Source organism: Macrosteles quadrilineatus, unplaced genomic scaffold (genome assembly GCF_028750875.1).
Source record: "Macrosteles quadrilineatus isolate MER2022 unplaced genomic scaffold, UCM_ALF_1.0 Scaffold_1__1_contigs__length_201487025, whole genome shotgun sequence".
NCBI classification, from domain to species: domain Eukaryota; kingdom Metazoa; phylum Arthropoda; class Insecta; order Hemiptera; family Cicadellidae; genus Macrosteles; species Macrosteles quadrilineatus.
The window spans coordinates 79,077,260-79,103,400 of record NW_026542594.1 but is presented as its reverse complement, the minus strand read 5'-3'; the positions used below and the strand labels follow the sequence as shown (position 1 = coordinate 79,103,400).

Genomic DNA, 26,141 nt, shown 5'->3' with positions numbered 1-26,141 from the left:
ATGTCTTGAAGGTGGATGATGTCCGTCTCGTCCAAGGTAGTGGGTAGTCCAAGGGATGGAAGCGGTAGACAGCAGCGGTGTAGACCAAGGGTGCGGGGGCAACAACAAGGGAAATGACTAGCACTGGTGAAGTTAAAAATGACTGGTATATTGAAAAAACTGAAAACTGACAAAATGAAGTTAATTGTGATTTAATGAGAATTGAAGAGTCCATGTAAAATGTAGGAAAACGTAGCGACGTCTGCCCATGACGCCGTCGGCAATGCTAGTGAGGAGCGTTTCCAGTAGTCGGAGTGGGGACGATTCGCCGTAGATAACGTTGGGCAAGGTTAGAGTAGCACCAGTGATCACAAAAGACCAATATACCTCCAAAGAGGTATATTTTTTAAGTTAAGCACTCAATGTTATTTAAATGGGTTTCATTACATCACCGAGTGAGTTTTTTTCAACTTTACATCACTCAAGAAGTAACGAAGTTATATACATCACGCTTGGGATAGGGAAGTTTAACATGGCGGGTTAGGTAAAATAACATTGAGTGCTTAACTTAAAAAATATACCTCCATAAAGGTATATTTTTTAAGTTAAGCACTCAATGTTATTTAAATGGGTTTCATTACATCACCGAGTGAGTTTTTTTCAACTTTACATCACTCGAGAAGTAACGAAGTTATATACATCACGCTTGGGATGGGGAAGTTTAACATGGCGGGTTAGGTAAAATAACATTGAGTGCTTAACTTAAAAAATATACCTCTATGGAGCCAACGACGTTCAACGCTAGAAATCAGCTGTGCGCTTGAATTTTATTGTTATGTTTTGAAGAATTTTCCTAACCTAGCTTTTGTTTGTAAATGAACGTTACTGTTAGAAGATGAGTGAAATGGATAATGAAAAATATTGTTCGTAACCCCCTGTATATTGTCGGGTCAGGTAAAATGTTGTACGTTACACGTTACGCAAGAGCGAGTTTACATCACTTCGGTAAATTATGCAACTCGCTTCCGCTCGTTGCACAACATTCACCTGCGTGATGTAAAAACGCTCTTACTACACTTGCAAGGTAAATAGCTATAAAACCACGTCCTCGTGTAACCAAATAAATGATCTAATCATAAAAAAAAACTCGTCCTCTAGTTATATAACGAAACAGTAAAGCATAGATCATTAAATGAACCCTAAAATAATATAAACAAAATTTCGTCAACTCTAACACTCAGTGTAACCGGACATGAACTAGACACAAAAACGAGCTTCAAAAATTAACATGGGACGAGAAGTCTACTTGTGGTTAGTTAGTCTACTCTATAGTACAGTAGATGAATGCATTTTATACCATTGGCTATTTAGGTGTGTTATTGAATCTGTTTGTATTCAGAATAAGAATGCAGGAAATTACAATAATTTATATATGGCATCAAGTATTCATTTCATATAGTAATAAACTAATATGACCTCCATACTCTATTGGCTCATTGGCTTTACTTCTATGGTTGCCTAGCAACTTTGAACAATATTAGTCAGTTCTCGTTGTCAATGTCAGTTGTTGTGCAAGAGAAGACTATGAGTAAAGAAGCACATTAAATAATCACTAAATTGGGTGAATCAACTTAATCTAACTATAGTCCACTATTTTTATGTATAACATTACACCCATCAAGCTTTTATAGTTATAAACCACCATTTGGAAGAATGTAGAATTTATTGAGATGAAAATTGAATAATAAGAGGATAAAAATTGAACATTTAGATAATAATAACATTGATTATATCTTCTATATAATACTGTAATAATTATTATTTGTTGTTCCAGCCAATTTTCATTAAAATTCTGACTAAATAATGTCTCAAGGTAAATTAAAATTCTAACAATTATAAGGTAATGTAGTGTTTGATAAACTACCTAATCAAGAATTTTCATTTACTTCTTATTAAGATATTAGAAACTCAATAATATTGTCCTTATTTACTATTTATCAAATATCTATGAAATAGTGTTGTCATTTGGTGTTGGGAAACTAAAATCATATTTGAAATTTGATGAGTACCGGTATTAAATTACACATTCTTTTGATTGGCTTGTCATTCTATACGTTTGTTGAAATGTCGTTCTTGCTTGACATTAAAATTTAATTTTAAACTTCAAATTAAGATTTTTGGTTTCTTCCTACACTATTTACCAGATCATTCTCCTTCAGACAAAACTTAAACTCAAAGCTTGTCTGTAGAATTACAGAATTTCAAAAAAATGGCTCTAATGATTTTGATTCAAATTTATAGTATGTTATGGTTATTTTAACTCTAAACAAAATGGTACACCTCCAAAGCTGTAGTTGGAATTGTGTTTCAAAAGTTATTGCAATTAGTGATTTTATACATAAAATATCATGGTTACTCCCACTACTTAACCATTAAGAGGTTGTTGACCAGTTAACGGGAACGGGAAGAAGTATGTGTCAGTTTGCTGATATACTGTGTTTATTTTGTGTTGGTACAACAAGTATAACATTTTTTTTGTATTGGTTATAACTATTATTTTATCATTATCATTAGAATGTATTTTAGGGCAGCCCCAGAAGGCCATTTGTTTATGCGTGGGACCTACCGGTTCAGGCAAGAGTATGTTGCTGCGTAAGTTGCAGGGACGGCACGTTGTAGACAACACAACAGCAACTGTACCAACGACAGGGACAAACCTAGTGGCTGTCACACTGTTTGACCAGTCACAGGTAAACTTATAGCTCACCTCATAGTTCTTTTAGTGTTGGAAATAAATTCTAAATCTGAATCTGATATATGCTACCATAAAACATATACCAGGGGAGTTTAAAGAATGATGGGCAGTATCTGCATCCAACAACGTTGAGGATTTAAGTTTATTAAACACATCTAAAGATAATTCCATGCTAAACAAAGAATAATTTTACTGTCGGGGAAAAAAACATACAAATGACATAACAAATATTCATAATACATACCGTAACTTGATCTATTTATTTATCAGAGAACCTATTTGTACAGGGTAGATGTATATTTTTATTTGTGCTTGTTGATGTTCTGCTGAAGCCCTGAGTTTTCAACGGGGTGGGGACTACTGTATGGCATAGGTTCTAGGAACACGAACCAGTGCACCGGTACAGGACCAGTGCAGAAAATGCATCGTTCTGGGAGACCGGTGAGTTTTTTTATTGTTTTTTTTTTTTTTTGCTCGTAGGCTATATACGCCAGTGGCATTTGTTTGTGAAGTCAAACACAAACACTTTTAAGGGAAAGCGGTCCAAACCCATTAAAGTTTTGTGGATGTGCCGGGGATTGAACCCGTCCCTCCCGCACCGAAGTCCGAGATGCTAACCACTAGGCTAGCAACACACCCATCAGTTTATCTAGCAGACAGCTATTTTGTCTTATAGGCGAATTTCCTTATATTTGACTTACTTGACATCTCCTTTCACTCCTGCATGGAGCATAGGGCCTCCACGAAACAACGCCATCAGACTCAGTTGGCAGCCAAGGCTCTCACTTCCCTCCAGTTTTTCCCTGCACCTTTTATTTCTTCTTCTATAGTTCTTCTCCAAGTCATTCTAGGCCTTCCTCTTCGTATATGCCCCTGGGGATTCCAGCTCAAGGCCTGCCTCTCTACAGCATCTGGATCTTTACGAAGAGTATTTCCAATCCATCGCCACTTGTATTTTTTAATCTGTATATCTACAGGTTCTTCATCTGCAGATTTCCACAGCTCTCTGTTTGAAATAACCTCGGGCCAGTAGATCTTCAGTTTTTCCTCAAACATCTGTTGATGAAAACTTGGAGCTTTTGAGTCAAAGATGAAGATACCTTCCAAGTCTCACACCCATACAGCAAGACAGACTTGACGTTGCTACTAAATATCTTCAACTTGGTTCTGGTCGAAATGTCATTTGAGCCTTCCACACTGGATACAACTGTACAAAAGCAACATTAGCTTTAGTAATTCTTGACATAACATATTTATCAGCTCCTCCCGCTCTTGTTAAGACGCTTCCCCCCAGATATGTAAATCTGCTGTTCACCTCTTCGATTTCTTCATCTGATATTCTGAAACTGTTGTTATTCGCTACATTTATCCTCATCGATTTTGTTTTCTTTACATTTATTTTTAAGCCTGTAGATTGTTCACTTTCCAAATCCTGCAACTTGGCTGTCATGTCATCAAATCTATGGGACTGGAAACAAATATCATCAGCATAGGCCAGTTCTTCAAGCCTCTGTTGGAGACCACAGGATATGCCTCTAGCTCCTTTCTCTGATATATTTTGCAAAACCTGGTTTAGAACTATCACAAAAAGTGTTGGTGACAGAACACAGCCTTGCCTAACTCCTAACTTTACCTCCAAAGGATCACTTAGTTTACCATTATGAATTATTCTACAATGGTAATTTGTGTACATCTCCTTTATAAGAACTATTATTTTGTTAGGAATCTCAAATTTTCTAAGTGCCTTCCAAATACTCTCTCTTTTTACGGAGTCAAAGGCTTTCAGGAAGTCAATAAAAACTAGATACAAGCCTACTCTGAACTCATTACTTTGCTCGATTATTATCCTCATCGTATTTATTTGGTCTGTGCATGAGCGGTTCCTTCTGAACCCAGCTTGCTCCCTTCTCAACTCCTATCAACAACCTCTTTGATTCTGTTCAAAATAATTCTTGCGAATATTTTCCCAGGAATTGAAAATAGAGTAATACCTTATAGGGAAGTAGCTATTACTGTAGGTGGCACAGTAAGACCTAGGCCCGGGACTGATTTACTTTTTTATTTTGATGTCCCCAGAGGCCAAAAATTCCAACCGTTCAAAATGTTATACATTATATGTATATATCTCTTATATTAATACGTGAAGGCTGTTTTTTGTGAACAAAACTCCTCCGTTATTCCTGGACCGATTTTACTGTTTGAGTTGTCAAAATGTTTGTCCCAATTCGTAGTTTTGCATTAAGGTTTTTGTTTTTCAATATTATTTTTCAGAAATGTGGGGGGTGCCTTTAAAGTATTTTTTTTCTTCCACAATAACATGGGAATTGAAGTTGATATAAAACTCCAGTTGCTGTCAGAAAGAAAAAGTTGGAAGCAAGACATTTTTTACTTGCTGATAATCTAATATAACATATGATGTTTGATCATTTTATTTTATGACTTATATTTATATTCATGTGAGATAGTAAATGATAACCCTTAACGTATAATATCATAAACATTTTTTTTTTGTTTTTACTGAAAAAATACTTAAATAAACAATGCCAAGAGTCCGAAGAATAAATAGGGAAAACATGCAGGGACGGAGATTGGTGCGAGATTTGATGTGTATTAGACGTGATGCAGAAGAGAGAAGACCTGGCTTGACGAACCTAAATCCTGCATTGCATTGTCTGGGGCCTATGGATCAGATATGCAGAAATTGCAATGCTCTGTATTTTTGATGAGAGACGAGAATTGGGGCAAATACACCCAATGTTGTCACGTGGGAAAAGTAGATCTTTCTCCTATAAGATCGCACCCCGTATTAAAATAGTCAATTCATATAGCTTTTACAGGGGTGCCCACAAGGGGGGGCTGTGACGCAGACTGCGTCATTGAAATTCTTGGGGGGGGGGCTAAAAAAATTAAAATGGGGGGGGGTGGCTAAAGCTAATTGCAACAGTGTTCAACGTGACGACAATCCAAAATATATTACGAAGTCGCCAGATAGAAAGTGGATTCATTAATGACAATAGTTATATTATTGAATTAAATTAGTTAAAATTGGATTTTAGGGTAGTTTAGAATTCGTGTAGAAAGTTATGATTTAAGATTAGCAAGACGTGAGATCTAAGGGAGCGCACGGGATAGCTCAACTGCTGTGAGCTGTGATAGATAAAGATAACGCGTGGTAGACACGTCCAGCTACACCGCGACTTAGCACAGAACGCTTTGTTGACATAAAGCTCGTTAAAATACAATCAAGTAGCATAGGCTACAATACTTTACACTATTGTGTAGATACTCGATTACCTGAGTTAATAGGGTGAGGGGGGGTAATAAAAAATACGGTTAATCCAATATAGTATAAAAACAGATGGCAAACTCATTAAAACGCTGTAAACAGCCATTAACGTCACGATTTGCATTTTTATAAACGAAATTCAATGTTGCACAATCATTATTATTGTGCAATAATGTTATTATTGTAAATTTCAAATCATTTATCTTGGTTCAGTTGTACAAACGGCAACGTTTAAAATTGTAGCTAACTCAAACTCAACTAATTACTAGCCATACATTGCATTGCTATAAATAACGTAAATATAAAAGGAACTTTTAGGAAGTGTTATATAAGGTACTGTTCATGATAGACGGATAGGCTACCGATAGGTGCTGGATCAAAGCATAGGAATTGATACATAAGTAATAAAAAAGTGTAAAATTATATTTAGAGATAATTTAAAACACTCTTAAAAAAGAATGTAACGAGAACAATCTTGTTATTCTTTTTCTTTGTTCTTCTGTTCTTTAATAGGTTTCTCTTCAATTCATACACAAATTCAACAAGTCGCCATATTTAGGCCTACTCATTGGCCAATCACAGTCTTACTAAAGTTACCATCAAAAAAACAATCACTCAACTACTAATCACTCAATCACAGTTTACTAAGCATTATATCGTCATCATTCCCCAGCTGTTGTATCTTAAATCTGTTGTAACATAGCGCACAGCAGACAGAAGTGTAAAACGGAGCAGATAGTCCAGGCGCTGAGGGGGTTTGATCATGCATAAAAGTGTAACGAAATTTGACTTTTGATTGTTGCTATGGGTACCTAGTAGATGAAGAAAATCGATGTTGTCGCATTTCTAGGTGGTTAATAACATGGGGGGGAGGGGGTGAAGTTGGGGGGCCGCCCGGGGGGCCGCCACGCACAAAAAAGCTTATATCTCAAGAACCAAAAGTCATATGAATACGTTAGACATGTCAAACTGTGCAGAAAAAATGCATTCTACAAAGAGATTATGTAGTAGTTTCACGGAAATTGACAAGAAGTTACTAAAAATTATATTTTTTAAATTTACGATAAGTATAATCAGGAGTATAATGGTTTTTGTTGTTGTTTAGAACCACTAATTTTTTTATTGGCAACTTTTGAGAGTAGTACACAATAGGTAAATAGTATTAGTATTTCTGTATAATGAAACTATTGCGGTACATAACTTAACAGCTATACAATCCTCAGATCCAATAAACATAACACAAACAAAGGCGCAAAACGCGTCGCGGTCATTGTTCCTGCTGCCGTAACTATTAATGGCGAGTACAGTTCAAGCTGATATTTATATTATACTTTTAGAAAGATGGAGATTCTGAAGATTCATTTTCATATATATAAAATAGTATTGAGTGACTATTATGTAGCGAGAAATATAGTTTGTAAAAGAAGAGAGTTCAAAATAAATTTTTGTGGTGGATTGTTTCCATCACGATCTGAAACTGCAATAAATTCCATACAATTTATATATCTCCGAATCTGAGGTTGGTTATAACAATTTTATGTAGTTTTGAAAAGGTCATAAAAATTATGTTTTCGTAAAAAAATGTTAACATTTCACATTCTGACGTAAATTACTCAGGAAATTTTGATTTCAACTACATTTAACTATATATTTTTAGAAAGAGCTTTTACTCTTTAATTATGCATTGTAACCAGTGTAAGCTAGGAATACAATGGAAACTCCAAGTACAGTATCTAAACTTAAATTTATTTCATTACAATACAAAATTGATGGTAAAAGAAAAGAAACTAAGGGTTCACAATAAAAGTTTACAAAGGGTGGCAAATGAATTTACTAATTTAAGCTTTAGGCTAGGCCTATTACAATAGTTCTAATTTAATAACAATAGATCTCAGGTGGGGTGATCGAGCGGCCTTGTGATTATATATAGCCTAATTAAATTTTGTTTTGAAATATAAATTATGTTCGAATTATTTTCTGATAGGTTGAATTAATTAATGTTCTGAATAAGCTTCTATTAGTTTCTTGACTTTTAAATTCTGCTACAAAAGTTCAAAAGTTAGGCTTAAAAATGTTCTAATGGCTTCGATCCAAGGAAAGAAAATGTCTACTGTAGTGATCTCACCAAAATTGATGTCTTCTTCACAGTTAAATTTCTTGATGTTGTGTAGTTATTAATGTTTGTAACAAGGACGGATCTTCTTTAATCAAATTTCACTAATTTATTCCAAATATATGCACTTTTTTATAAATTTTTATATTAAAATATGCAGTTTTCAATTTATATCTTCATACTAGCTCAGCACTCTTGGAAGTGAAGAAGGTTTGATGCATTGTTGCATTCACATATGTCAATGCTGACTTTATCACGGAAAATTGTAGGCCACTGTTCACACATATATTATAACAATTTTAATTTGCTATAGAGCTAAATTTGAATTTTGACAAGTTATTTAAGTAAAATTATATTTAATTTGAAGCAATTTTGTTACAAAAGGTTATAGGCTATTATATATTTACATGAAATAAGGTTATTTGCAAATGTTCTATATTATATTGTATTGAATCAATTACCTATTGGTCTGTTTGGCCATATATTATACAAGGTTTGATAAAGGGAGATAGATTGACATATTGATAAAAATAAAAACATATGGTAAAAATTAAATTATTGTATTGAAAATTTTTGTGAAAATACTGAATTGTTACAGCAGTATAATATTTATTTACTGTTGATGCAATAAATTTATTTCTTATACAACAATTAAATAAAATTTGGTAATTAAAATAGTTTTGTAGTTTTTTAAAATTTTATTTTTATGCGTATTTAAAAAAAACATTGGTATTTCTACGTAAGGATTCATATTTTACACAACCTTAACATTTCGATAATATGGATAAAAACCTTATTTTTATGATTTTTGCGGGTTGATTTGGACATTTCTAATTTGCATAATCCAAAAATTTGCCAACCTCTTGCTACGCCTAAAAGCATTGCTGAAAAATATATATTTTTATATTATTATATTCTACATTTATCACTGAAACATAATATATAGTACATATCTACTTATATGGGCATGTAACTGTTCTCTGGTAAAATATATGTTACCACTACAAAAGGGCCAAAATATAACCACCACTGGTACCCAGATAGGGTCAAGGATTGAGAGAGAAGAAGTAAAATTATAATGCTTCGAACTTCAACTAATCAGCTGTTCAAGCAAATTTAATTGTTAACGATTGGTGCGATGATTCGTTGCATTACTGTCAGAGACAATGAGGGGTAAAGAAAAAATAACCTCTCTTTTTAAGTTTTGAGTAGTGGTTTTTTGTAATTAAAATACTGTCGCAGGTTAATTAGTGCACACAACTCGCGTAAATAGTGTTAACTACACTCGTAGAAGTTTTTAAGGCACTCGCCAAGGCTTGTATTTAACATTTTCTACTCGTATCGTTTACACTACCTTTACGCGATCGCCGAAACAGCTGTTGCACCAATTGTGCTGCCTGGTCAGGTGGTGGAAACGATCAACCACCAAAATTTATTTTGAACTCTCTTCTTTTACAAACTATATTTCTCGCTACATAATAGTCACTCAATACTATTTTATATATATGAAAATGAATCTTCAGAATCTCCATCTTTCTAAAAGTATAATATAAGTATCAGCTTGAACTGTACTCGCCATTAATAGTTAAAGCAGCAGGAACAATGACCGCGACGCGTTTTGCGCCTTTGTTTGTGTTATGTTTATTGGATCTGAGGATTGTATAGCTGTTAAGTTATGTACCGCAATAGTTTCATTATACAGAAATACTAATACTATTTACCTATTGTGTACTACTCTCAAAAGTTGTCAATAAAAAAATTAGTGGTTCTAAACAACAACAAAAACAATTATACTCCTGATTATACTTATCGTAAATTTAAAAAATATAATTTTTAGTAACTTCTTGTCAATTTCCGTGAAACTACTACATAATATCTTTGTAGAATGCATTTTTCTGCACAGTTTGACATGTCTAACGTATTCATATGACTTTTGGTTCTTGAGATATAAGCTATTTTGTGCGCGGCGGCCCCCCGGGCGGCCCCCCAACTTCACCCCCTCCCCCCCATGTTATTAACCACCTAGAAATGCGACAACATCGATTTTCTTCATCTACTAGGTACCCATAGCAACAATCAAAAGTCAAATTTTGTTACACTTTTATGCATGCTCAAACCCCCTCAGCGCCTCGACTAAGACGACTGTTGTCGCAAGCGTTGTTTCCATTTCATTTTCATCAAAGGAGCTGTGATGTTTCTAAAGGGAGGGAGAGGGGATCGTTATATCGAGAAAGACGCTGACAATTCGTTAAGCAGAGGTTACGAACGCTATATGGATATTCTAACAATAAAAAATTCCTTAAATTAAGGTGACTTATAAAACTCTAATTTTATTTTTAATAGAAAGATAAGTTTTCCAGTCCTGTAGAACACTGATTCACGGTCTTTTCCCTGTAATCAAAATTCAAGTACAACTTGATACACACAGAATCTCCGGTTCCCGATCTGGATAATGGCTAGTTATTTAATTTAATTTGCAGTTACTACTACCCGTGATAAATCAAACCCGTTATGTAAGCCAAAGCCACACGGTTATTAATCTCACTTGGTTTTGGATTTGCTTACAAACGTGATCGGAAATGGTTAGGGCCTACACAGTATTCGTAAACAACATTTATGTAAACATATCAGTGACAGCTAGGAAAAGGAATCTTTATTAAAACAGCTGTTCGTAATTTCATATATGACGTGTTCTCTTAACAGATTATTAGTATTTCATAAATTAATGACGTATGTAGTAAACATGGAGAAAATAAACTAGAAAAATCACACAAAATTGGGTTTTTGATCGTCCGTTATTTTATTTCCAAAATAGTGAGGCCATATTTTAATGGCTATAAGAACTCTCTCGCCAATCCTGTGGATACAATTAAACCATTAGAATCATAATCGGTACTCTAGTTTTCTTTAGAGTAGGCTGCATAAAATGCCTTCTGGGCCGTGCCAGACGGACATAAATTGAGAAAAGACATGTTTCAACTTCTTCAATGTATAAAACATAAATAACCCAAAATATGTATAATTCTGAGCAATGTACAGGCATAACTATAACTTAATTTATATAGATTAACTGGGTTTGAATTTTAAATATCTAAAAAAAGTTATAAAACTTCTTTTATAGTTTTACAAATAGTGCTGGGCGGGGGAATAATGTTTCTCATTTGTTGTGTACATCATTTATGGTTGGGGGGGGGATGTTGCTCAATTGGGGGGAGGGGGGTGCGTCATGAGTCTAGGGGGGGGATGGGCACCCCTGGCTTTTAATTTATTGTTGATATTTTTTTGTTCAGCATTGGTAAATCGTAACTCCAAGGTAGGCCAATAAGACAAACATTTGTGTGAGATAATCTTCTTATTCTTTCTTCAATGTTTAAAAAAAATCACCAATATTTAATTCTAAGCAAATGTCATTTGTTCCACACATAATTACTATAAAATCATTTTTATCCATACTTTTTTTATTATAGTCAAAACTATTTTCAGTACCGGTATACTTAAAATTTGGACCATTTGGTGTTACAAAACTACTATAAACTTCAAATGATTCGTCATGTTTAATATTTTTGTTTAGCAAGTTCCTTATGCTTCTTCCATGACTGTCTGATAAAATTCTAGTTTTTTTTTATTAATGAGATAACTCAATTTAGTTTTCTCTTTAAGAGTAGGCCTATTGTTATTTTCAATGTTCTCAATCTTCATGTTTTTCAATATACTAGTAGAAGAATTCAGTACATCAACATAATTTTCCGTTTCGTCTTCATTGTTGTTTGGTACGTTATTAATAATTTTAGTTTGACAATCTGGTAAGAATTTGGTTTTTGTCTTTTAATACTGTACTAAAATGTTTTCCTTTTTTTGATTTTTTATGTGATTAAGTTTCATTGGTTATAGGAGTTGAGTTTTTATTAAGATTATTTACATTTTTTGTATTGTCATTAATATTTGTTATATTTGTGCTAGTAATTTCTACTTCATCTGATCCAAGTATTGAAAATCTGTTTTTGAATAAAGTTTGGTTTATCACTTTTGTAGATTTAGATCTTACTTTTATCATAGGTTTGTTAATCTTATGAAATTGATTTGTTTTTTTGAGGATTGGACCGGATCTACTTTCTTCTTCTGAGGATATTTTGCGTTTGTCAAGATTTTTACAGTCTTTTACTTCATTGATTTCAAAATGGGTGTTATTTTTTGGGGATTGGGGTAAAGAGTTTTTTTTTTTACTTTCATATGAACATACTTATCATTTACAATTTGATTTATTATTAGTTTCGCATCAACTATAACATGTAAACCAAACCACATTCGAAGTTTTGTTTTTGTTGGGATGTTTCAACTGATTTAAAGGAAGCATCAATTTTCACATTTTTTAATAAAAGTTGAGCATATTTTTCATTTAAACCATATACACTGTCATACTGACGAAAAGTATTATCAATTTTACTGTACACCAATAAATTCCAATGGCTTCCATTGTTTCCATTGCTATTTTGAATTTTTGGAGAATTGTTGACAGAAAAGAAAACAGAATTTGCATAATTGAAATGTAAAGATGTTAGTGTTATAATATTATCATATTCGGAACAGTACATGAGTAATTGTGTAACTGTAGGTCCTACTAAAATTATGTCATTTCTAATGGCAGATATTTAATCTGAAATACATTGAAAGTAAGACTGTAACTGTATGTCATTTAAGTAATTATCTTCATAATTATTTTTATATATTGGTAAATATTTTTTGCTTGTTTCTTTAGAGGTTTTACTCATAAATCGTTGATTTTTCTCTCCCTGTAAAGTTTGCATTTCTTTGTTTAGATTTTTCTTTTGTATTCTAAGTTTTGTTTATTCTTCTTTTAATGTATCAATTTTATCACTGAGTTCATTCACAGCATCTTGAGATAGAAATTTGTCTTTGGAAAGATTGTTTATTAGTGTTGTTTGTTTTCTTGTCTGAGTTATAGATTTCATATTTTGACAGAAAATGGTATAGTAAACAAAAGAAATAATGCAACTGACTATGAAATTTTTAGTTTAGGTTGTTTATTATTTATTTGAGTTGCATCGTGTCCGTCACCGCGGTACTTATGGCCGGCCGCACATTCATTTTTATAAATAGTATGTGTCCGTGTTCGTGTGTTTATGTTAAATGTACTGTGTATAATGACGACGACAAGATGTCACAATGTTTTTAAGAGGCAAGAGGCTCGACAATGAAACCTTGATGTTTCGAAACTAGTCGCCATAGACTTATTTTAGGATTGACGACGTAAGGTATGTAACCTATTTATATTGTTTATTATAGGTTATGGATATTGTGGGTTGGTTTTTCACTGAATTAAAATTATAAATGGATAGAATAATGGTTTGAAAGTAAATAATTTTGAAATATAATCCTATTAAAAACTAATTCTAATGTAAAACTCACTAGATATAATAAATTATTTTCAGAATGATGAATTTCTTGGAGAGCAAAATTGAATCAACCAAACACAAAAAATGATCAGCTGTATAGTTATCCAAAACATCTTGGATAGGCCTTCACGGAATGCCACTTTTTTATCCAATCAGTATTTTTACAATCCCGTTTTGCAGCGTAAAACAGCACACAAAATTGTCTATATACAATGGTTCTCATAACGCTTTTCATTGAACACTTTTAGTCAGATCCACTTGAGAGACGTGCTCTTGGCTTTGATTTAAAATGAAAGAAAAATGTTTACCTATAAAATTTTTTTATTTACAAGAACATTATCCTATATATTAAAACGAAACAGGGTTTTTTTTTATTTCACAATTCTGAATCAACCACTTGACGGATTTTCATGATTTTTGTGTTGAAAGAAAGATAATTTGGAGGACTAGGGAATGTCGAAGCCATAATTTTAGTTTAGGGTTTCAGTTTTTTAGAAATTCAGTTTTAATTTTCAAAAAGTCTAGTAGCCGACGGACGAGTTAAAGTCGTTTTAGTGGTGGTTTAAACAAAGATTACATATGTTTAACTAACAGCTGGTTTCTAACTGTCATTGAAATGTTTATGTTACAAGTTGTTTTTATACAAAAATATTGATAGTCAGAGTTTGACTACACACTATTTCATTTTAAAATGTAGTTTATTTCCTACCGTAAAAGATCTATGTTATCAGTAGATTGTGTACATTTTAACCGTATAATCAAGTTTTGTCATAAATACTGTATGATTCAAAAACTTGATAAAGGGGTACATTCCTAAAGTAGACCAAACGGCTCGGATCTCGGATGGGCTGGGTAGGCTTTGCATGGTGGGGAGAAGATACTTCAACTTTTAAAAGTATATTCCAAGAAGTACTACAAGGTAGACGACCACTTGGAAGACCAAGTTATGAAAGACATCCTCAGACTGGTATCTTCCTTAGAAATGGCAGTGGATAGAAGAGAACAGGAGGCCAGGATCATTTGGAAGGTTTCAGTGGTCAATATGGTAAAATAAGGTACGGTAAGTGTTAGTATGCAATGGAAGGTGGTATGTAGCCAAGGCGTATTAGGCATTGGTATGTAGCTACTGTACTCAAAGCCAGTGCGTGTGAATCGGCCACCAAGTTGTAAACTAGCTGTTCTGAATCATATTCAATTTTAAGTGACTACTCGATTCCCGTACGTAGGACGGGCCAACAGCTCGTGGGTATTAAATTTATTTCTTATTTTTTAAGCCAGTGCACTAAGTGCACCCTCCTGTGGGGGCCCATGTTCACTGTCCAGTAGTGTGGTCAGGGTGGCTGTCGTAAGCTTAAAAATTTGGCCCCATGTTAAATCTCCATAAGGAAAGATTAATTTCAATTTTTGACCCAATTAACATAATTTTTTTCAAAATACAAATAAAACCTGAACATATAGGACCGATAACTAGGACCGATAACCTTTCTTTTGGTACAAGATTCATACACTAGCTGATTGGTTAGTTTCTTGGACACCAGTATTGCAGCTATGGCAAAGTAGCGGGAGCCTGGGACTCTTGTCCTGGGATGGTACCGTTGAGTATGTCACCGGATCATCTGCACCGGTGCACCAATACATGTTCCTAGAACGCCCATAGTAGTGTGGTGGCTGAGCGAAATGATCGTGACCTGATGGATTAAAGTTACAGACTTTGTGCGTTTCTTTGATACATTAAACAGAAACAATTTATGGGGGGGTGCCTGATTTTTAGGCCCGCCATCTTGAAATAGGACGCCATATTTGTTTTCTTTAGAGGAATTGAACTCTTAATGGCCTAAAATCACCCGAAAGGACACATTTATGCCATTTTATATAACATGTTTTTTCACAATTAAATTTGCTATAAAATGAGATAAAACCACTTCGATAACTTAAATATCTTGAAGATATAAACTCTCAAAGTTGAAAATGTGATATATTCCTCTACGCTACATGTAGTTTTTGCTATATATCACCCAAACGGCCAAGGGTACGTATCATCTGTTATAAAAAATAGTACCTGGGGACCGAGCTTTGCTCAAGAAACTTTATCACTATACCCTGAGAGAATTTTTTGGTCAATGTAAATTTGTTACGTATTTATTTGCCAACAAAAGTCATTAATACTGGTTTTACCACGTTGAATCTTTGTTACAAAATATACGGTATACTAAACTTTTACAGCTTATCCAACAGGGACGTATTAAAGTTTGCCACCGCCCCCCTCTCCCACTTTTCAGTGCACTCCCTGACCTCACTAATATCACCCCAATGACCAACATGCCCTGTCAGCTGATTTTGTAGACAAGAAAAATAATCAGTAATATTGCATGCTTCATCAACAAATTAAATAACTTTTTTGACCCCTTTTAACAGACGTTTTTTGCGCCGTTTTTATGCAAACCATCTTGGATAGGCCTTCACGGAATACAACTTTTCTTATCCAATCAATATTTTTACAATCCCGTTTTGCAGCGTAAAACAGCACACAAAATTGTTTGTATACAATGGTTCTCATAACGCTTTTCATTGAACACTTTTAGTCAGATCCACTGGAGAGACGTGCTATTGGCTTTGATTTGAAATGAAAGAAAAATTTTTACCTATACAATTTTTTCTATTTACAAAAAACACCTAAATCAAAAAGAAAAAAATTACATACTTTACTGAAAAAAATAATATAAAATTTTTAATTAGTTAAGTTTGGTACAGTAGTAAGTATTTTGTTCACACTTTCATTCTTGATTTGAACCTAGTAAAAGAATCAATAACAGAAGTCAAGTCCATCTTCATAAATTTCATCGTCTTTTCTCTTCCTTTTCTTGGTTCTTTTCAAATCGGCCTGGTAGCTATATTCATCTTTGAGTTCTTTAGCCTTTCTCTCAAAAAGTTCAAACTCATTTGATGTCTTTGTAATAAGATCAACAAGAGATTCGTAGAGGCATACAACAGTTTTTAAATCTGTTTCGACTGCTTGTAATTTCTTATTCGTTGCATTCTAACGATGGAGAATGAATCCCCAGAATTGTACTAGAATTGCTGTCTAGGGTATTAATTTTGTTAAATAGACCATCGGCCTCTGCACGGGTCAGTCGTTTTTGTGAAAAATCTTCACCGATTGTTTTAAAGGGCACTTAAAATTTTATCTTAATGTTTCAGAAGTCCTTGGCAAGCATCATCTCTTGCGGACCATCTTGTGGTACTCAGACCTTTGGCATTTGAAGAGTCTTTTTGTGACTGTGCTTCTGCTTCTTGGTTGGTTGTCTTTGACTTTTGTAGAACTTCCCATCGCCATGTGGAATTGTGAAAAAAGTATACAATTCCTGTAGAAGCAAAAAGAATGAAGAGCTTTCAAGACAACAATCTGCCGCATTAGTGCCAACCAGATTTAGAGAGTGGGCAGAACAAGGAATGTACTCTGCGAGGGAATTCTGTTCTTTTATGCGTGCTTGAAGGCCTGTGTAACATCCAGACATATTACTTGCATTATCGTATGATTGGGCACGACAAATTGCCAGGTCAATCAATTCCTTTACTATTGAGAACTTCACTAACTGCGTCAAATAGCTCCAAAGCTTTATGTCCAATATTGGGCAAGAAAATTAAAAACCGTTAAACAGGTGTCCCATTAAGCTGCACATACCTTACAATTACAACACAGTTGGACAACATTTGATATATCAGGTGTAGAATCCACAATACGTATATTTTGTTATTGTTGGTATATATTTGTTTGTTGTTATCGTTATTTATATATCCATACATATATATTTATTGTTACTGTTAAACATTATATCCTTATGTGTGAAGGCGATTTCTACAAAACACTACTCCTCCATTAATAATGGACAGATTTTTACAAAAGATATGTACAGTTGGACATGCCTGATGAGTCTGCCAGACAATTATCCTGTAGTTTCTTGTTCCTAGTTCTCTTAATTGCCACATCGGGTAAGTGCAGAAGCACTCTTCTATTATTTCAGTTTCCTTACTGATATAGCCTTGTCTCTAGAGGATCGCCCTCCTCTCTGCTGCCAAGAGTTTGACAAGGAGTTTATGGCAGAGAGCTTTCCTCGTGGCCCTGTAGGATGGGACTTAGCCTCAAAATCCGGGATTCTTCTAGATATCATTGCGGCTTGTCTGGCTTTCCGGAGTCCCGAGATCTCTTGAGTCCACCAGTACTTGGGCTGCTTGTCTGAAGCGTCTCCTACAACGCATGTTCTGGTCACAAGCCGAGACAATTAGTCCCATTCTAGACGCTACCAATGTGTTGGTGCCAGCCTTAACCCATTTCCGCCTACAGACGGGCGCCCGTCCTAGTGCGTCAGCAGGATACGAAAGACTAAAGACGAGCAGCGCCTGCCTCACGCATAATGGAATAAAAGAAAAGAAAAATGTTACATTATTATTGAATAACCTAATTCTTTCCTTTTTTATAGTTGATTGGAAAAATTATATTTCATGCTTAGAATACAATTTCCCTTTTATTTCAATACTCACAACACCATAACTTAGTACACAGTACTATTACAATTATTGCACCAAAATTGTATTAGGCCTCAACAAAAAAAAGCTATAAAATGAAGGATTTTATCTATATATAAACCAAATAAATTTTGTAATTAAGGAATTGAATACTATTTATGAATTTGACCAAGAAATAGATTGAAAAAATCAAGGTTTGGTTTCAAAAAATATGTTTCTATAAAAAATGCATGTATGCATTGGAAATTGCTATAAAATATTTTATATTTAAAATTAGTGTCATATAAAAGGAAATTTTATGTAGATCAATTCAAATACAATGATAGGCATTTATTTCATAAATTACATTTTTAATCAGTATTTTACTAAAACATTGCACTCTCCCTTTTTTACTCAGTTCTAACTGCATGATACTTGACAAAATAGCTACGTCCACACTCGTGCGCTTTCAATTTCAATCTGCCTTACAGCTTTCAATTCAACACAATCAACGCAAGCGGTATTGCATGTGCCTTGAGTGTCCACACTCATACGTCACATTCCTACCTTCTCAGATACCTTTTCCTAATTAGATGAAAACGACACTATTCTGATATGAGGGATGGTTTGGCATATTTTAACCTTAACAAAAGTTCCAAAACGTAAGAAATCATGGCGGACAATGTGGATAAAAAAGTACTCTAAAACTCAACATTTTCTTATTTTATTTTAGTTAATTTAAATCTTTTTTTATTTTATTACTCCGTATGTCCCAAAAACATATGTGAGAGCGATAATCTTCTATGAATTCTGAGGTTTCTTAGTTATTCATTCAATATGCTTCAAATAACTACAACACGGACGACTTGACAAAAATGTAAAGCAGTTGCAAGTTAAAACGCACATAAATCCAAGGCTAGTGGATCGTCCAGCGCTACGCTGTGCGTTATGGAATGGAGCTTCTTCTGACTCATTTTGGGCATGCCTTGACGCATGCGTCACTTGCGTCCATCTGCGTCAAGGCATGCTTAAGAGGCATGTGTTTGGTGCAAACAATAGGGCATGAGTGTGGAAATAGCTTATAACTCCGAAAGGGGTTAACAGGGGCAGGATCCTCTGACAGTCCCTGCGAGATTACATCAGTGAAATTGTTGACGGTCAGCTTACAGACAAGCCATCCATCAGGTGCTTGATCATGTTGCCCATCAAGTATTTAGCACAAGAATTTGAACGGAGGATGATTTGGCCTCTGGGGACTTTAAAACGAAAAAGTAAATCAGTCCCGGGTCTTACCATGAGACCTACGGTAATAGCTTATTCCCTATATGGGAAATTCGCTAAAATGGTTTTATTAATCATATTATTATAAATCGGTTTTAAATGGGTAAGTGATGACGGCGGATTGTTTTACTTCTAAAATTTCTTTTTATAACACAATTGATTTTTTAAAGTTTCGATTAGTTTGGGCAGGGGCTTCCTTTAAAGTGTGATTTTCTCCCATAAGGATAACATGTGGTATAATTTGTTTTAAAATCGCATCTGTTTTATTTGACTTATAGGCTTACCTCCGTCAGTAGTCCAAAATTGTGTCTTTTTCAACTAATGTTGTTCAAAGCTTACATGTTTCGTTGCACTGCAACATCGTCGGAGCTTTATGTCAAAAACATCAAATAATTTACACATCGAACAAAACACGGAACACGAAACATTTAAACACGTAATAACACGATAGCGCTATCATGACACGGCACGGCAGCGGTTGTAGGTAGACTTCTACCTACAAGTCTACAAGGCTACAAGTCTACCTTGTAGGGAGACTTCTACCTACAACCGCTACCGTGCCGTGTCATGATAGCGCTATCGTGTTGTTACGTGTTTAAATGTTTCGTGTTCCGTGTTTTGTTCTATGTGTAAATTATTTGATATTTTTGACATAAAGCTCCGACGATGTTGCAGTGCAACGAAACATGTAAGCTTTGAACAACATTAGTTGAAAAAGACACAATTTTGGACTACTGACGGAGGTAAGCCTATATAAGTCATTATTCGTAGTCCAGGGGCTATCAGAATGAATAATATGTTTCATTTGATTTTATGATTGAAGTGAAATTGTTTCTTAGGTTGGTTATATAAAATACCAAAAATCAAATTAAAACTGATGACAGGGTATTCACCAAAAGTATAGTATACAGAGAGTTAATAAAATGATGCAGACTGCTTTCTTTACAGTTACAAAATAAAATTATAAAACAAATTAAGTTGTTACTTTTCATTCTTAACCCTAATTCAATTGCTTGATTTCGAGCATTGGGTTTACTAGTATTCATTTATTGCTGGGTAGCCATATTTATTGTATGAAATCTTTTTGAATTTTATGTTGGCCTACAGTCGTTTGAGAGAAATGTATTTATGACTAGCTTATAAAATTTGAGATGTCCGTTGGTATGTAAAATCAAATAAACCAGTAAATATTGATGTCAGATCAGGCTACTCTTATTGTTTAATGGTTCCAAGTGACATCACTACAACCAGGACACTATTAAATGTTAAATGGAGATGTTTATGGACACTGTCTAACTTTTATAGTGGGGGAGCTGGGCATTGGAGGATTGTGTTATACTACTTGTGTATGTGATTTTTTTAGATAACCATACGAGAGCTGGGTGGTCCCATGGCACCTATGTGGTGTCACTACTACCAAGATATCACTAAGGTGATGTTTGTGGTAGATGCCAGTAATCTTTGTCAGATAGCAGCCGCCGGGGTTTTGCTCTACACAATACTGGCTGAACCTCAGCTGCAGAAAGTTAAGGTCAATTCAATTATAGATAAGCTTAGAGTTTATTTACTGAAGGTTAGTTTTGACACTTACTGTACACATTTTCCTTGTAAATCAGATGTAGACTACATAGATATCCAAAATGTCAATTCCTCATAAATTAGAGGTGTATAGTTGCTGTGAAAATTAAACTAGGGCTACACTTGTCCGATTTGTTTTGTTTCGTTCCGATCAGAAGTGGTGGCTACTTTTGTACGATACTCGGAAAGACACACTCGTTCTATGATTCCACTCATCCTCGAGGAAGCCACGTGATGTGAAATAGCCGAGCACTCCCGGAACCCCCGATCCTCATCCAAATTTTGAAAGTACTGGTAGGTGGCTACACTTGTCAGATCCGCTCCGGTCCACCCGGATCGCTTCTGCCAAAATGCGGATGAATGCTCCCTGGAGGATTGAAGTGTGGCCAATGCTTTAGTGGTACAGTATAGGTCTCTGTTTGATTTAAGTTTATTTTGGTATTGCGCTAACTAGCTGGTCTGAAATCTAGATCTATCTACTGTATATACTTATATAATAAAAGTTTTGAAAAATATAATGTGTGTGAGTGCAAACTGTTTTTGCTGCACTCAAAAAACTTTCCACACTCGTCTACGGCTCGTGCGTAAACATTTCTCTCGTGTACAGCAAAGTGCTACTTCGCCCATTAAGTTACACAAATAACTATTCCCTTGTTCGAAATCGTGTGTTTATAAACAAGAACTCCGAGATTAATAATTAAATACTGAAAGTGAGGTTATAATAATAAAAACAAATTTCTGAGAAACATTAAACAGCTGACGAATGATTTTGTGTATTATATTATTCAATAAGAATTGTAAGAATTGTATTGACTCGACCTTTAAAAGGCTGTAGGTCGTATCCCTTAGAAAAAACGTAAATTCTAAGGAAGTTTGCCACATCTACGCATTATCTCTTTTAATTTGAGGCATAAATCTTGTATATCAGTCCAGTAGTGACTGAGAAAACAAGACTTACACCTGTATATTAAATATATCAATAATTTTATTTTGCCGAACAGATGTTGATCAATTTAAACTAACGTAAAGACCGAAACGTGATTATCTTGCAAAAAACAATTTTTGTCAATATGAAAATCAGGTAATTAATAATTAATCAGGAAACTGCTTGATGCGTTATTAAGGTTCAAATGAATTGGGATTAATATTTTAACCTATGTAGGTACGATAGACAACATACAGCACATTGTGAAAGAGGTTTAGTCGAGGTTACATTTAAAAATAATATAATAATCCATAGCAACTTAACTGCTCTATTGCAGCTGTTTCGCCACGAAAACGTCATACTGGAGTATATTTTTAATGCTATATTACAATGGGCCGAACGTAATGAGCTAGCCCTCTTTGTACCGGGTGTCCTAAAAGAATGGATCAAATTAAACTGGCATAAAAAATTATTATTAAAAATCAAAAGTTAACTTGATAAACGATTTTTTCCTTAAATTCCTAGGCTTTTCCTACCATGGTATGACCGCCTAACCTCTACATGTTGTTATTTGCTCGATTAAAATTAAGGCAGTATTTCAGCACTAATCACACATTGTGGTGTTTTTCATTAGATATTTTTTCAAAGGCATCTCTTTGCTTAACAAACCCCCCCCCCAAAAAAAAACACACACACACCACAGATTTTGTCTTTATAAACCATTCAATACATTGTGCTTCCAACTGCATCTCCATTGCAATTTCATGTTTGTAAAATTCAAACGTGCCAACAACCACTATGGAACAGCTAATTACTATATTGAAGGGCACTAAAAATACCTTAAGATGACAGTTTTAAAATGACAGCTTTAAAATGAGCCTAATTGACTTTTCTACAACCCCTAGCAAGACGTACAGGGTTATTACAAATGATGTTCCTGATTTTTATTATATTTATTACTGGGTTAATTTATTTCAAGACTATTTTAGTTGGTACCATTGGAAAGAAAAACTCATAAAGTTTCATTTACATTGGTTTGGGTGCATATCAGCTGTTTGTCAAGTTAATTGTTGTAAGTGTTGTGTAATGGCTGAATTTGAAGGCAGGAAAGCTTTTTGCCAGTTGGAATATTACATTAACCAATCTGTTATTAGTGTGCAACGACACTTTAGAACCAGGTTTAACGATGATCCTCCTAGTAACCACTATATTGGCAAGTGACACTTGAAATTTAAGAGAAATGGCTGCATTTGAATGTTACTTGTAGTAGGGCTGAACTTAACAATGTGCTGCCTGAGATATGGAACGAGCTCGGTGGTCTGAATAATGACACACCCCTGAACTGGCCTAAAAGATCTCCGGACATCACCCCCTGTATTTTTTTCTTGTGGAGATACATCAAAGATAAGACCACCATTATCAGATAGCATACTTGAGATCCAGCAACGGATTACCAATGCTATCGAAACAATAGATCAAGACACACTTTTCAAAGTCTAGCAAGAGCTTGACTACATTATTGACATCTGTAATACCACAAGGGGTTCCCGTATCGAGCATTTACAGTTCTGTGTATCTGTGTCGAAACTTTTTGAGTTTTTCAAAAGTTGTAACCATTTGATTTCTTTGTATAACAAATAAAACTATATTTTATATATGTTTGAAATCATGAACATCATTTGTAATAACCCTGTACATTAAGCTGTAGATTTGATCCATTCTTTTTGGGACACGGTGTATACAGGCCCCGTAGGCCTGTAATTTTTTACTAATATCTAGCAAAACTTTACACTGACCAAATAAACATGCAATTAAATTACCGAATTTATAATGTGCAATGTTTTTGCTAAGCTATGAGTCACTACAACACAGTATATTAGTCGATTTGAAAGAAGCCTTATAACAATAACGTGTATTCACGGAATTTCTGTATTAGGAAGCTCATTCAGGGTTTACAAAGACAACCGAGCGAGACTGAGTATTTGATTTAGCCTGGTGTACAGTCTGTTAAAAAATTAGAGTGTCCGTGTTCGTCGTTTGCATGCAGCGTTAATCTGTGAAACTTTTGAATGTGTCCAGTTTCGTCGTGTCGTGCAACATACCGGACAACTTAAAAATGTGTCCAGGTTCGTCGTTTATGTGCACTGGGACACCCAATGTGTCCAAGTTCATCGTTTGAGTGCACTGTGTCCAGATTCATCGTTGTCTGACTTAAGCGGAGCTTTTCATCGTTGCCCGCATTTTTCGCCCCAGTACAAATCTAGTTGTTACAAAGATAATTACACAAATACACAAGTACAAATAATTTTAAAGATTTCAGATTGCTGCTGTTACACTTCTGGCCCCTCATTAATCAGCCACAGTACATTGATGGTAATAGTTGTTACAGATTATGATGGTCCTGGCGAAAATGGACGCATCTTACAGGCAGATGCGTAATGAAGCTTTGCTCATGCTCCAATACAACAGATTGAAGCAGGAGGTACCTCAGAATATTACTATTGCTGAGGTTAGTACTACAAGTTTAGAGAAATTAATGAATAAGACAGACACTTAGTGGTGTCGAACATTTTACAGTAAATACAACACACCCCTAAAGGGTTAACATCAGTAGTTCCTGTAAGTAGTCTGGTGACACTGGATATAATTTTATTTTACCTGAGATCCAGGCATAAATATCAAAGGAGTTAAACAGATTTTTAAGTATAAGCTAGTAAGTTTTTATTTTGTAAAGCTCTTCAAACATTTGAAAAAATAGCAGGGAATTTGAAAAGTATTGATTTCAGATACTAAGGGTATTGCAAACTAAATAGATTTGTAAATATTGTACTAGTCATGTTGAGAACAAACTAGAAAATTGGGAAGAATGATGAAGTACTCTTTCAACTTTTACCAGTTTCCATCAATTAGGATTGAGCAACCAGCAAACAATATAATTTAAGTTTGATGATTTTGGTGAAAATTTAGAGAGGTACCTTTAGCTATAAGTTTAGCTATCGATATCATCTGAAAGGCTGAGTTTACCAGTAGAGAATTCTCTCTGACTAAGAGAACTCCTGCCCTGCCCTACAAAAACTCTTTCTCCACCATCGCATTGACAACAAGGATGAACAGCAGAAATGTTATCAATAAACCTATGGAAATAGAAGACTATTAGTTTCCAAACCTCTCTCCAATAAAATTGATATTTATATAAGTACTATACTGCAAATATAAAAAATAGGTTTTTATTAATTTCTGATTACAATAATGAGCTTCTTCTCCAGTAAAGGTAAAAATCTTGTATTGTTTGGGAAATACCACAAATTTTACTTTATAAATACATCAATATAAGACTTAACAAACTTTTCTTGACCCAAGGTGAGTGCAACTACAGGCGAGGGCATCAGTACTGTCATCTCCTGGCTTGGCGAGAAACATTCATGTAGTTGAAGAATTTATGAGCCTATAGGCCTATGTATGTAGGCTACGTGTTACAGTTAACAGTTAACTCAATAATCTTATATGATAACTACTACGTGTTATCAAAATAGTGAAATAGAATTAGAAAACTGAATGTGAAAACATAATTTACAATTTAACTGTTACGACTAGTCACGACAAAGATGTTTGCTACAGCTATCTTCATTAATTTTAGTGAGGACTTAGGATTGCTGCTACAGGGAAGGTATTGAGGTGGTTTGTTATTGGAATCTTGATAGCTTAGTATAAAATAAATAAATTTGCAAAATTTGATTGAAATATATCCATAAACAAGCAAACTACAACTGTTTATTTATCCTTCATAAAAATAACATGAGAATTTTAAATTTACAATTTTTGGAATAATCTTTGTAACCGTTGGGCATTTATCAACGCTTTGATATACAAATTATATATTTTTTGGTATAACTAAAAGTGCTACAAAATGGTTTGGAAATAAATAATGAAATGTTGTGTTTCAGAAATGGGAAACATTCATTTTCCCCATAAAACCCCCATAAACCCGTTCCCATAGTCCAATTATGCTGGTTCGCAAATGCGTTTGAATAAACGCAGGTTTACACGTTTGTACCAGATTTCATCAAAATCGTATAATTTTTGCTCAAGTTATCGCGCTAACAGACACACACACACAGACACACACATACGCGTTTGGCAACCAATGTGAGCTCCATGGTATTACACAGTAATGTGAGGTCCGGTAGAAGGAGAGGTTATTTAAAGAAAATATATGTCACTTTTTAAAAAGATGTTTTGTACTTAACTGTGGACACTTAAAACTCACGGTTTGATAAAAATTTACAACTTGGATTTTGTAATGCAAT

At 34.4% G+C, this 26,141-nt stretch overlaps 1 protein-coding gene across 1 annotated transcript in view; it reads left to right on the top strand.

Annotated features, from left to right (window-relative positions):
• Positions 1-25,574, top strand: part of LOC128982482 (ADP-ribosylation factor-like protein 16) — a 30,750-nt gene extending 5,176 nt beyond the window's left edge. Inside the window, exons 2-5 of the mRNA XM_054401446.1 lie at positions 2,566-2,729; positions 20,695-20,862; positions 24,224-24,343; positions 25,195-25,574. Coding sequence (XP_054257421.1) covers positions 2,622-2,729; positions 20,695-20,862; positions 24,224-24,343; positions 25,195-25,266 — 468 coding nt within the window. The 5' untranslated portion in view covers positions 2,566-2,621 and the 3' untranslated portion in view covers positions 25,267-25,574. The remainder of the gene's footprint in view (positions 1-2,565; positions 2,730-20,694; positions 20,863-24,223; positions 24,344-25,194) is intronic.
• The last annotated feature ends 567 nt before the right edge of the window (positions 25,575-26,141 follow it).